Source organism: Penicillium odoratum (genome assembly GCF_028828045.1).
Source record: "Penicillium odoratum strain IBT 22623 chromosome Unknown utg000008l_segment0_segment0, whole genome shotgun sequence".
NCBI lineage: Eukaryota > Fungi > Ascomycota > Eurotiomycetes > Eurotiales > Aspergillaceae > Penicillium > Penicillium odoratum.
Genome location: NW_026643150.1, coordinates 2,371,971 through 2,384,308, shown reverse-complemented (window position 1 = coordinate 2,384,308; position 12,338 = coordinate 2,371,971). Strand labels below are relative to the sequence as shown.

The 12,338-nt window shown below is 50.3% G+C and overlaps 3 protein-coding genes across 3 annotated transcripts; all 3 read right to left on the bottom strand.

Moving 5' to 3' along the window:
• Positions 1 to 18: 18 nt before the first annotated feature.
• Positions 19 to 1,147, bottom strand: N7520_011111 (NAD(P)-dependent alcohol dehydrogenase; the record flags this gene model as incomplete). The annotated part of the gene is made up of 2 exons (XM_057145044.1): positions 19 to 456; positions 509 to 1,147. The coding sequence occupies 2 exons, from the start codon at positions 1,145 to 1,147 to the stop codon at positions 19 to 21; spliced, it is 1,077 nt and encodes a 358-aa protein (XP_056990798.1).
• A 2,258-nt stretch (positions 1,148 to 3,405) lies between these two features.
• N7520_011110 (uncharacterized protein) lies at positions 3,406 to 8,830 on the bottom strand (the record flags this gene model as incomplete). Its single annotated transcript, XM_057145043.1, has 4 exons — positions 3,406 to 7,941; positions 7,992 to 8,179; positions 8,234 to 8,557; positions 8,674 to 8,830. The coding sequence occupies 4 exons, from the start codon at positions 8,828 to 8,830 to the stop codon at positions 3,406 to 3,408; spliced, it is 5,205 nt and encodes a 1,734-aa protein (XP_056990797.1).
• A 2,190-nt stretch (positions 8,831 to 11,020) lies between these two features.
• Positions 11,021 to 12,143, bottom strand: N7520_011109 (CRAL/TRIO domain protein; the record flags this gene model as incomplete). Its single annotated transcript, XM_057145042.1, has 2 exons — positions 11,021 to 11,334; positions 11,384 to 12,143. The coding sequence occupies 2 exons, from the start codon at positions 12,141 to 12,143 to the stop codon at positions 11,021 to 11,023; spliced, it is 1,074 nt and encodes a 357-aa protein (XP_056990796.1).
• Positions 12,144 to 12,338: the final 195 nt, after the last annotated feature.

Below are 12,338 nucleotides of genomic sequence, written 5' to 3'. Positions count from 1 at the left end.
GTCTTTCATATGCCTAAATCAAATTGGACCACTCTCATCAGTATCATACCTGTGCTTCAAGGGCATAATACATACCTTCAAAGCATCCTCCATCTCCCACGTCGAATCAATAATAGGTTCCAAAGCTCCATCTTCAACTAATCTCTTCACTCGAGCCATCACGTCTACCCCAGGCGTCCCACTGACCATTTTGTACCAACGAGGTGTCCCACCCAACCATGCCGGCCAAAAGAGATTCATAATCATTGCCCAAGCAAACGCGCGCAAGCTCCCAGTGGCTGACTGAATCTGCATAGCACCAATATTGACAAATCGACCTCCTTCCCGAAGATAACGCGGAGAGTAAGTATATAGCTCCTGGATACCCACCGTATCAATAATAGCATCAAATCGAGCCTCAGCATGCTCCTTGGACAAATATTCATGCAAAGGATCATGTGCGCGGTAGTCGATGACCTAGAATCCATGCGTTAGAACATGCACACAAATATCCGGAAAATACACATACCTCATCAGCTCCCAGAGACTTTACCAAGCCGATATTCCCACTCGAACAACTAGCAACAACAACCCCACTCTCCCCCACCCTCTCCCTAACAACCTGCAAGATCATCGACCCAGTCCCCCCACTACCCCCATTCACAAAAACCTTCCCACCCCTCTTAACCTGCACTGCATCAACAACCTGCACAGCAGTAATCCCATTCCCGCCCAACGCCGCTGCATGCTCCAAATCCATACCAACAGGAACAACACTCAACCGATCCGCAGGACAAGGACAGTACCCCGCTAACGTACCAAGGCCACGCCGTAATAGTACACTGAGAGACGTTATCCCGAAAACGGGTGTATGGAGCTGTAGTTCTGGTCGAGAAGCGAGGATGTTACTACCCAGCGCGGCGACGGTGCCTGAGAACTCAAGCTCGGGGATTGCGGTTTCATCTTTGTGGATCCAGGTTGGTAGGATGGAAACTAGGGTGCTGGCGCTGGGGGTGAAGCCGCTGTAGGCTATTTTTATTAGGACTTCGTTCGGGGAGAGAGTTGAGGGGTGCGGTGTGGGGAAATCCGGGGTATAGTTTAGGACTTTGGAAATGGGGCCTCGGGTTTGGTAGGACCAAGCTGGCATTGTTGGGGGGATGTCGGACATTTTGGAAGTAATTTTACTCAATTAGGTATCCGCTATAGCATATTTGGGTATCTTTTTATCTATTTCGACGGCCGAAGTTCGTCCGCGTTCGTTGTTTTGGCCCCCACCGGGACAATTTAATGTCCCCGAGCGCCGAAGGATTCCCATACTCCTACCCGAGTGGTCAGGGGGGTCACGTGCACGAGTATAGAGCTTTGACATACAAATGTATATATGACGTCATTGGTTATATAGAGTCAACCTTATAAATTTTCCCAAAACTGAAGCTATTCTCGGATTCACCAATCCACTCTCTATCCGGTTATTCCGAAATTAATCCCAAAACAAGTTGATCTGGTGCTTGGTGAGGTTCGGAATATTTACTAGAAAATAACTATAAGTCCATATCACATGACGTATCTCATATAGAAACACATTTTCCCCTCATCAGTCAGTTCAACACTCGAGTGAACATTGAATATGTCAATTGAGAACCTTAGTCCCGAGCTCGTCGCAATCATTGCTGAACATCTTGAAAGCGAGCCATTTTTTAATTTTCGACTTAGCACTCGATATCTGAGAGACTGCTCTCTCACCATTTTCGCCAATCGCTTCTTCCGTGAACGAGTCCACTTATTAAGCCGACTAAGCCTCACGGTATTACTAAATATCTCTCGCCATCCATTATTTGGGCCCTCGATAAAGACCCTGGTAATCTCACCCGACCACCTAATTCCAGACAACCTGGTCGATGACCCTCTCCCCGTACCATACTGGGATTTGCATAAACAGGCCGAAAGAACAATCGACAAGAAGTGTTATCAAAATTGCCTGAGCGAGCAAAGCTATCTAAGTCTCTCGGGCCTTTATACCTATCAATTGATCGAGATATTCAAAAACGCAAAAAATTGTCGAGTTATCAAAGTCGATGATGGGAATCGACCTTGGGGAGCTGCCGCTATCGAAAAACTAACTGCACTCTATCCATCTTCCAACAAAGAAAGTGGCTACAGCAAGAATTACATGGAAAGGATTTTTCATGTTGTTATTTCTTCGATATCTGTCAGTGGGATTCCAATTACCTGCTTGGCGATAAATAATGGGTGTGAACGAGTCCATATATACCCGACTATATTCGGTCTCATCCAACCTTTTCTGTACCAAGCACCGTGGGTCAGCACTCTCACCACTTTGGCACTGACTTTGGATCCCGTCGTCAATGCTGCAACACAGAATTGGTCAGAGTCTCTTGCATACTTCATCATGCGTTTCGAGTAGCTAGACTGTTTGGACTTGTATTTTGGTTCTCGGGTTGAGCAGCCCGCTTTCAGTGCTCTATGTCAAATCTTGAAGATACCACGTCTGCGGATCTTGCATCTTGCTGGTGTGGATTGTTTACCGGTGGATCTATTCAGGATCTTCTACAATCACCGAAATACTCTTCGAGAGATATTTTTGGAAATCATTGGTATCAATACAAGCGCGGAGGGTTCATGGCGAGCACTGCTGAGAGCAGTCCGTGACCGATTGCAGCTCAGTAGATTCAAAATGACTCGATGCTTTGCGGATGAAGACGGGATTTGTTTTGTAGAAAATGAAGTTGGTCGTTCGAATGTAATCGATGTGATTGGTCAAGATTCTCAGTTGCTAGATCGTTTGATTAAAGGCATTGTGAAAGGGACTCCAGGGCGTGAAAACCTTGGAAGAACTGCTGTCATCAAGGCCGTTTGAACGAGATATTGTTTGGGGTAAGGAATACATAGGAATTTTCTCAATATTATGCAGACACATTGTATATGGAAGGATCAATCCCATAGTTCAACTTCAATACTAGGAGCTAGCGAAACAATTTGCAAATATCCCCCTCCATAAGCGGTTTGCACCAGTCAATCTAGACACATCCGACAGAAGCAAATAAGAATGTACAATGAAGATTTCCAGCCTAGTAGAAATCCACCTCATAAAAAAGGATATGGTCGAGCCGAATAATATGTGAGGCAGAGAAAAAAAGCGCATGTGCATAAGAAGGGTGGCTGGCTATAGCACAAAGAAAGGCAGAAGAGGTATCGATGAATCGACGAAGAAAAGAAGGCTGCGTGTCATAATACAGGGATTTGTGTGATAGTAAGTGCAGGGACGTAGATCAAGGGGGGGTATGAAACAGAAAACAACGTGAAAAGGGGACAGCGTAGTACATCAGAAACGATAAGAACGGGCATAAACAGAACGCGCTTTTGAAGGGCGGGTTTGGGTAATAGGAACAGATACAGGGAACGCACTTAGAAGCAGTTGAGGGTACTCTTCTTCTTCTTTTTGTTTAGTGCGTTCATCCGCTCTTCTAGCTGGGCACGGGCAGCTTCAGCTTCCTTGCGGGCACTGCGCTCTTCCTCGACGGCTTGCAGCGAAAGGCGGGCGGAGTTGCGCTCCTTGCGGAGTGTGGACAACTCATCGTCAAGAGCCCATGCCTTCTTCTTCCAGGCTTCGCAATCGGTCTTGACCTTGCTGCTCTGGGCTTCTAGGTCACCGAGTGCCTCTTCCAGGGTAGCAGTCAGCTGCTTCTCGGCGTACAGGTGCTTCTCGATGGTACGGATGCGAGCTTCTTGGTCCTCGACAATCTGGGCATTGACCAGCTCCTTACTAGCATGGCGAGAGCTGGGAGGGGATACGCTGCCATTTGACTGGGCAGCAATGGTGGGAAGAGGAGGGAGGGGAATGGCGGGTGGAGGCGAGGGCAGAGATGCCGCGGATGAGCTCTTGCGGAGGTTGGAGGTCATGGAGCTGCTGCGGTCATGGAAGCCGTCCTGGGTGCCATTGTTTTTAATTTGAAGCTCAAGTTGTTCGATCCGGACCTGGTAGGTTTCGATTTCCTGCTCCAGAACAACAACACGAGCTTTGGCATCCTCGAGGGCGCTGTCACGCTCCTGTTGGATAACAGATAGACGGTTGTGGTGTTGGTCAAAGCTGCTGGTGATTTGCTCCTCGAGCTCCTCGACCAGACGGACACTCTTCTGCTTCTCAATAGAAATCTCCTCGATCAGAGCATCCTTTTTCTTCACTTGCTCTTCTTTCTGAAGAAGGGTATCCTCTAGTGTAGCAACCAAGAGAGCCAGCTCGTTAACCTTGGCGTCCTGTGTGGTGCTCTTCTTTGTAAGTTCCTCAAGCTCGGTGCTGTTGGAGCCACCGGCATTGAGTTGCTTGCGAAGATTCTCGTTGGCTTCCATCAACTCAACGTACTTCTCAGAGAAGTGCTGCTTCTGAGCTAGAACATCTTGGATCTGGTCTGCCAAGTTATCAGCGGTGACATCGGAGCTGAGCAGACCCGAAACGGCCTTGAGTAGACTCAGCAGCTCTTCACGAGACTCCTCAATGTCCTTTTGCAGAGCTGCCATCGACTCGTCATATCTGGCATCCCTCTCAGCTAATTGCGACTCGTGTTCGGCCTGAGCAGCAGCCTTGGTCCGTTCTTCAAGCTCGGCCATTTCTCGACTGTGAGTTTCCTGCATCGATTGCAGGTCCGACTGCTGTGAGTCGATGGCAGATCGGTGGGATGCGATCAGCTGCTCAAGCTCAGCAACCTTGGCCGCATCGGGCGCACCAGTGGCAATGACCTCGCCATTCTCTTGAGCGATCAACTGCGCCTTAGCAGCAGCGTGCGACTTCTCCAGAGCAGAAATGGTCTCTAATTGGGTTGCGATGGTAGCCTTGTGCTCGTCAAGGACCTTGGTGAGGCTATTCACGTGCTCCTCCTGCTTGGCCCGTTCGCTCTCAAGCTCTTTGGCAGCGGCATCCTTGTCGGCATTGCTGTTACCGGAAGCGGCAGCACGCAGCGATTCGACGGCAGCAAGGGAAGTCTCCAGTTCTGCAAGAGTGGTGGTGAGTTGGTTCTGCGAGTACTGTAGGGACTCGTGGGCAGCTTGGTGCTTGCCCTTCCACGCCGATAATTCACCCTCCAACAAATAAATCCGCTTGTCTTGCTCCTCGGCTCCAACATCCATGGCCTTGGTAGCCATCTCCTGGCTCTTCAGAAGTTCGTTGAGAGTTTCAATCTCAGCCATGAGCTCCTTCTCGCGGGCCTCGTGGGCTTCCCGAAGCTCGTTGATCTGGATCTCCTGGTTGACGATCTGGTCACGAAGCTGGTTGACAAGCGCCATGTCAACTGACGAGGCACCTGACAAGCTGGATCGCTCACGGGTCAGACCGGAGATGATGGTAGCCTTCATTTCCATCTCTCTCTTAACGCTTTGGTTCTCGGCCTCTAGGGACTGGAGACGCTCCATGCGGGTGGCCAATTCGTGCATTGTAGCATCTAGATGAGTCTCGAAGCTCTGGAAAGTGTCGGGCCTGTCAGCAAACTCCTCGTTGGCAATGATCCGAAGGGCAGTAAGGGAACGGTGGGCACGGTCCACACCAGAAAGAAGATTCTGGCTGGTCATGCGGCGGATCATCTTGAAACCGGGGGTAGTAGGAGAGCTGCTCTTAGTCCGCTGAGCCTCGGCCTCGGCCTTTAGCTTCTCAACAATTCCAAGAATTTCTTCATGCTCGGCCTGGAGCTCAGTATATTTCTGAGCCATCAGGTCAGCGCCCACCTTGTGCTCAGCAATGATGTTGCGCATGTGCTCAACTTCCTCACTGTCCTGCTGGGCAGTAGCAGTGGAACTGACAGGTGTCACAGGTACGGAATCGTTCTCCAATTTGGACATCTCAGAAGCCTCGAGCACTGCAGCAGAGCCACCGGCCGAGGACAATTCCGACGAGAGTGATTGCGAGAATGAATGTTGTGCTCCAAGCTTCGAGACCGGAGCGTCTCCGTTCTCTAAAAAAGAAACAGGCCGAGAGGCCTCGTTCTGGACGGCGGGAGCGGGGTGGCGGGCTTCATCAGCCTTGTCCTGACGAAGCTCAACAAGAGCCTTCAAGGCCTCTTCGTATTTGGCCTCGAGCATCTCGTAGTCAGTCATGACGGTCTCATGGGTGAGTCGGAGGTCAAAGAGCTCCTGGGTAACGGTCTCAAGCTTGTCGGCGACAAACTTGGATTGCGCAGGACTGTGGAGAGGCTCTTCGCGAAGGGCCTCATTGCGACGGGCCTCGAGCTTGTTGGTCAGATTTTCGAGAACCTCCAGGTCATCACTAGATGATTTTGAGTCGTCAGTCTCGGGGGTAGCTTCCCCTTCCTCTTCTTCCGGGATGGGCTCGACCAAGTCTTCGTCCGACCCGGGAATAGCGGTCTCCGCGGCCTCGTTCAGAACATCCAATGACGGGGTGTGTCTGTGGGAGAGTTTGCCTGTATGATTATGAGCGACATCACCGTTGGCACCGTCCAGTCCCTCGGGAAGGTTATGACGGTTATCCAGGTCATGAAGCAAGTTATCCAGCGTACCCAGACCCCGCTGGCGATGAATAACGTGCTCTAGTCGAACCACCTCCCGCTGCATTAGCTCCATATCCTGGTCGGCTTCGGCAAGACGGTCCTCCAGCGTAGAGATGTATTCTTCACAGGCACCTTCATTCTCGCGAGCGCGGCTGAGCTCCTTGCGTAGTTCAGCCACGATTGCAGCATGCTTTTCCTCTCCAGTAGAGGCACCGTCAAGTTTCGATTCAAGCTCGTGCAGGTAGGTCTCGTTGCTGACCTCCCGGTCCAAAAGCTTCTGTATACGAGATTGGAGCTGCGCATTGACCGTCTCAACGTAGGTGCACTTGGTTTCACGCTCCAGAAGAAGGCTTTCAGAGCAAGATAACGAGGAACGTGTATCGGAAAGCGATGCCTCCAGGCTTTGAATTGTCTTCTCGTATTCCAGAACAACTTGCTCAACAGACTCGGCGAATGATCGCGAACGTTGCATACGCTCAATCGAATCTTTTCCGAGGTCAGCAGTGGCATCATCGGCCTCTGTGTTTTTCGAATCGCTTGCCAATGTCGAAATTAGCTTGGTGTGACGTTGGCTTAAGGCATTGTAGCTCTCCTGAACATCAAGCAGCTGATTCTGCAACTGTATCTCAAGTTCGTTCTTCCGCTCATTGCGCTCGGTGGAGACGGTTTCGCGGCGGTCCGACGCCTCCGTATTGCGGATTTGCTGACGAAGGAAAGCAACCTCGGCCTTGAGACGCTCAATCAAAGCCTGCTTGTCGCTATCGTCCGCAATGTGCTGGATGCGTGGCTTACTTTGGATGGCGCGAGCACGCTGGGCGTACTGAACAGTGTTGAGAGTCTCGCTCAAGTGGAACTCGGCCGGAGTCACACAGGCAATCATGTAGGTGATAGCATTGCCACCTAGTGAGTCTTGTAACAGACGGGTCAGTTTGGAGTCACGGTAAGAAACGTGGGACCCGGACTGGCGAGAGGAGAGCTGAGAAATAACCTTGCCAAGGGCGGCAAGACCAGCATTAATAGAGATACCCTCCTTGGCGCGTTCTCCGGATGCTCCAGTATTCTTCAACCGTTCACTACCTGCCAAATCAACAAAGTGAAGCTTGCTATCCACTGTTACAGATTCGCCGTTCGAGAAGGAATCCACAGGCATAGACATGCGCTTTTCTTTTGGCGAGGAAGGCTGACCGGAGTTCTTGCGCTGGACGAGGTTCAAGCTGAACACCGCATGCGATCGAGATGACTTGGCGTTAATGGCGGTAGAATCAGTCTGACGGATGGTAGAACCGAAGTTCAAGCAACCGATCAGGTCATCGAAGCTGTTGATGTTCACTTGGTGCAGGCCTGTGAGAAGAATGCGTCCTTTAGCGTCTTCGCGAATGCTGACATTGCTGCGATCATTGGTGGGGGTCGAATCCGGCAGGAGTAGATCTCGGAGATGCTCGTTGTAGATCTAGATACCAGATTAGCTTAATGTCACAAACCATGCCACGCAATTCATACCTCGACGTAGGTAGCCTTTAGCTGCCAGGTCTTCTCCAAGTTCAACTTTCCAAAGCTCGCGGCGGAGCTCATCGAATACCGCTGCGGAGTTCGGAGGCCAGTGGTGGTTGAATTGGAACTATTTCGGGTGTGCTTGGCCGGGCCGTCCAATGTATCAAACAAGAGCTGTGCTGCGCGGGGGATAATACCTAGAAACCACAATTAGCGCTGATCCTGGTCCTCACTATTCCGCCTCCACTCACCCATTGCATCCTCATTGCCTTGTTCGCCGGGGCCTGATGTGCCCATCGTATAAGATTTTCCCGCACCGGATTGACCGTAGGCCAGAATCGAAACGTTGTATCCCTGAAGGAAGGAGTTGACACTATCACTCAGATACTCCCAAACACCATCCTGATCTACCGTCTCCGGGAACACGCGATCAAAGACGAACAGCTTGCGTCCTTGGGGCACATCCACGGCTAAGCTGGTGGGAGTTGTAACGTGAACCATGGGGCGCTGGAATCTCTGGGGAATCAACTCGTATCCGGGGTCGGTCGGCTTAAGTGGAGGTCGAACTCGGACAGCTAATGAAATCAGTTGACGTTCGAGTAGGGAAAACAACCATTTGTCAGATTTCGCGCTGGGTGTCTATTGTATGCGCGACAACCGGACCAGATCCATTTGAAAGGGGCCCACGTACCAACATTGACGGCGGTTTTGCCATCCTCATCTGAGGCTCGGCTTCCACCTTGTCTGCTGCTCATACTCATGCGACTATTGCTGCGAGGTGTGCGCATCACCGCGCTGATGGGTCGCGGGGGAGCACCTGATGGTGACCCTGGCGGTGAGACCGTCATCTCTCCCCTGGGAAAGACCACACCAGGTGGAGTAGAGAAGAGAAGAGAGAGGTTGAAGAATCAAGTATCAGGGTTTATCAAAAAGAAGCATTCATAAGGCGTAAAAAGGTCGGGAATGTCGGGAATGTCTAGAATGCGGAGGAAGATATCAGTTGGTAGCCCCTTAATAAAAAATTATGTAGAAGAAAAAGAACTTGGATTGTATGGGGAACCGAAACATCGAACCACCAAAACACGTACTTGGATGGTTTTGACAGCACTCCCCAACTTCGAATTGAATAGTATCCCCTTTCTAAAGCAAAATAAAAGGGGAGGGAAGGAATCATAAAAAGCGCAACGTCTAGAGTCGAGACCGTGCACGCCTAGACTCTACCGGGTTTAGCTTCGATTAAGATGAAGGAGGATTTGGTGTGGTTAAGTGGAGTCACATCTTTTTCAAAGCCAAGCGAGGGGGGGAAAGATGGGTTCAGGGGGGGCAGCCTGGACAAAGGATAATCTGATTTGCCATAAACCAAATAACGCATTTCATTGTTCTTTATCCGCTCTTGTACCATGGTTCTATATCCCTTAAAGGAATGTTTCTAATTGATAATGCCACGTTTTCTCCCGTACCCGTACTTTTAAGTCGTTAATCTGTAGAAAACTCAATAGTTCCTTATTTTCATCATCTGCATCTTTATACTTTATTTCTCAAGGGATACGGGGTACACCAAGGTTTCTATAGTCAAGCCAAGTATTAATCTTCCGTGCAGACTGTTCTGCTCCGAGATGCCGATCACTAACGAATAGAGAGAGACGGGCCAGTAGTTAATTTCTCCTATCCGGCTTTCCGCCCCAGACCTGGAATAGATATTTAGCTATTTTATCATAGCATTGGAGCCATGCACGAGTGCTCTGTAGATTAATCGGAACAAATTCTATTCCATCTCATTCAAATGTCTGTACGCGTAGTTATATCAGGAGCTGAGCCTCGGTTCTTCACATGAGTAGAACGTGCCCAAATATGAGATATGATACATGCGATATGCAAGATGGGGAGTATCTCGCCCTGCATGCAGTAGTTTTTCAGCCTTGGACAGATTAAGGCGTTCGTCCACTCTACTGTACAGCCGAGATGAGTTCGCGCAAGATCGACATAGTCCGAATTCAAGCTTCGAGTCGCACAGCCCCTGACCGATCGTGCGCTAGTATGCTGTGAGACGAAAGACAGTTCATCTCATTCAAAAAAAAGGGAAAAAAAACCTCGGGGCAAAGCGCTGGAAAATTGCATCGCCTATCCTAGTGTCGATGGGCTCCTGAATTAGGTCTCGTGCCTGTCGGGATATGAAGGATCAATCGATCGTCCTTCATTCCGAATCCACTCCCAGCTCATAGATAACACATTAACCTGGGCGTCCCGCCACCTATGACCTGAATTTCGGTACTCGGAGCCCAGGGCAGTAGAATGTATTCAACTTGCAGCGCCCTGGCCACAGCTACTTAGCTATATGCAACATTCAGACTCAATCGTTCCATAACTCTTCTCTCAACCGTGTAGCCAGACCTGTTCATGATTTCAGGCTAATGCTCCACTCCACTGGATCTGGCGCCGTTGGGCTGGCCCATCCTATCCCGCATCTCTTAGACTGGACACCTGCTCTCAGTGGAGACTCAACGGGTCACAGGCCAACCGTAGCCTGATGCGAAAGCCCCGGCTCTGTGCCGAGGCCGTGCTTTCACCAACCGCAATGGCTAACGGTCCACGGGGTGTTTCAGGTCTGGTTTGCTCCACAGGCGGCTTGGTTTGGGGAGCTCCAAGGTCCGTTCCGATTTCAGGTGGCGAACGTTGACTGGATCCTTCAAGGGAAAGAGCTGGTTTGTCTTTGTTTACACAGACCCACTTTGACGTTGTGCTGAGATTACGTTCCTTTAAGCGGTGTGGGGGGATGTTCGGTTGCCTACTTGTATACCTACTTAGGTAGCTGACAAGAAACGGGTCATTCAATTAATATATATTTTGTCTATCCGTATCTGCAATCTAATGAGGCTATCTATTATCAATTGAGTTATGTACTCCCGCGAATAGAAAACAGATGCAATGAGCAGGAAATGCGAAAGGGGGAATGATGCCAAGTCGAAGAAAGAACGTGGAAAGAGTGGCCATCAAATCAAAAGAATAACATAAGCAAAGTGGAAAGAGAGTTCACACTCTCAGTTTGCCTCGACACACGACGACACGCTGGGGACGTCCTCGCCCTTGAGGTAGTTCTCGATCTCGCCAACTTGCTTGCCACCTTGGATCCAACGCTCACGCTTGATTTCACGGTGCTGCTCGGCCAGTTTGTTCAGAGCGGGCCAGTAGACGGTGTGGTCGTATTCAAACTCGACATCACCTCCGACAGACTTCAAGAGCTGCTGGGGAGGCACATGGTTACGCAGGTCCTCGTTGTACTTGATCTTCTCCCGAGTCTGCGGGTCAATAAAAGGTGTGATAAGCTTGAAGAAGGGCCAAACATAGAACGGCGCTGAAGAAAAATTAGCAGGGGTATAATAATCATTTTTGCGCATACTCACAGTTGATGATGAGGGCACGTCCCAATCGTTCCGGGTAATGATTTTGCAGAATGTAAAGGGTCTCCTTTGCCTGGCCAATGGAGGCATTTTGTCCAGATTTGGATTCGCCAAAGTTGATCACAAGCGCTAGTGTTTCCTGGTCGGGACACATGATGTCGATGACTCTTTCGAGCATGAAGACCAGGTGCTGAATTTGACGTTCGCTCTTCTCGGTGTTTTGCTTCGAAGGACGGAGGTAAAGCAGCGGGCGACCGTTGTTATCATAGCCCAGAATGACCTGCTTGCCCGTCTCGTTCTCAATGGAGATATAGTCTGGGGTCAATTTCTCCATGCCATACTCGCGGCGCCAGGTCAATGTGCGCTTGATACGGCTCTCAGCCTCTGTCACATTCCATTTGGTGGCACGGAGGTATCGTAGGAGACATTCGCGGGTCAACCACATGCGCTCGTCGTCGGTGATCGGGGCTGTCGGGGCGTTCTTCTCAGATGTGTTCGGCACAGTGGTCCATTCCGAGACGGCCTTGAGGACAGTCTCATACTTGGTTTGCTGGTCCGCGGTCAGTTCTGCCGGCTTGACGGGCTTCGAAGTCTCGAGAGGACGGGCGAATGGCTTTTTGATCAGACCGTCCGCCGCGGAATTGGGGAAGTCGTCCTCTGTCTTGGGGGTTTCGGTCTGGATCTCAGCAACGGGAGCTTCAGGCTTCACATCGCCATTGGTTGCGGCCGCGGGCTCCGCGATATCGGATTCATTAACAGACATTATCGGGAAATTACCGGAGGAGGATCAAAATCACGAAATTTAATACTAGCAAGGAGGACAAATTGCAGTAGGGGGATAGCTAAAAACAATCCCGAGATCGTCCCCACTTGGCCCGATTCAGCTTAATTTTACCGATCCTCTCCTGATTATGTCAGCCACACGTTCACGCGTCTCGCGTCGCGAAGTTCACTCTTT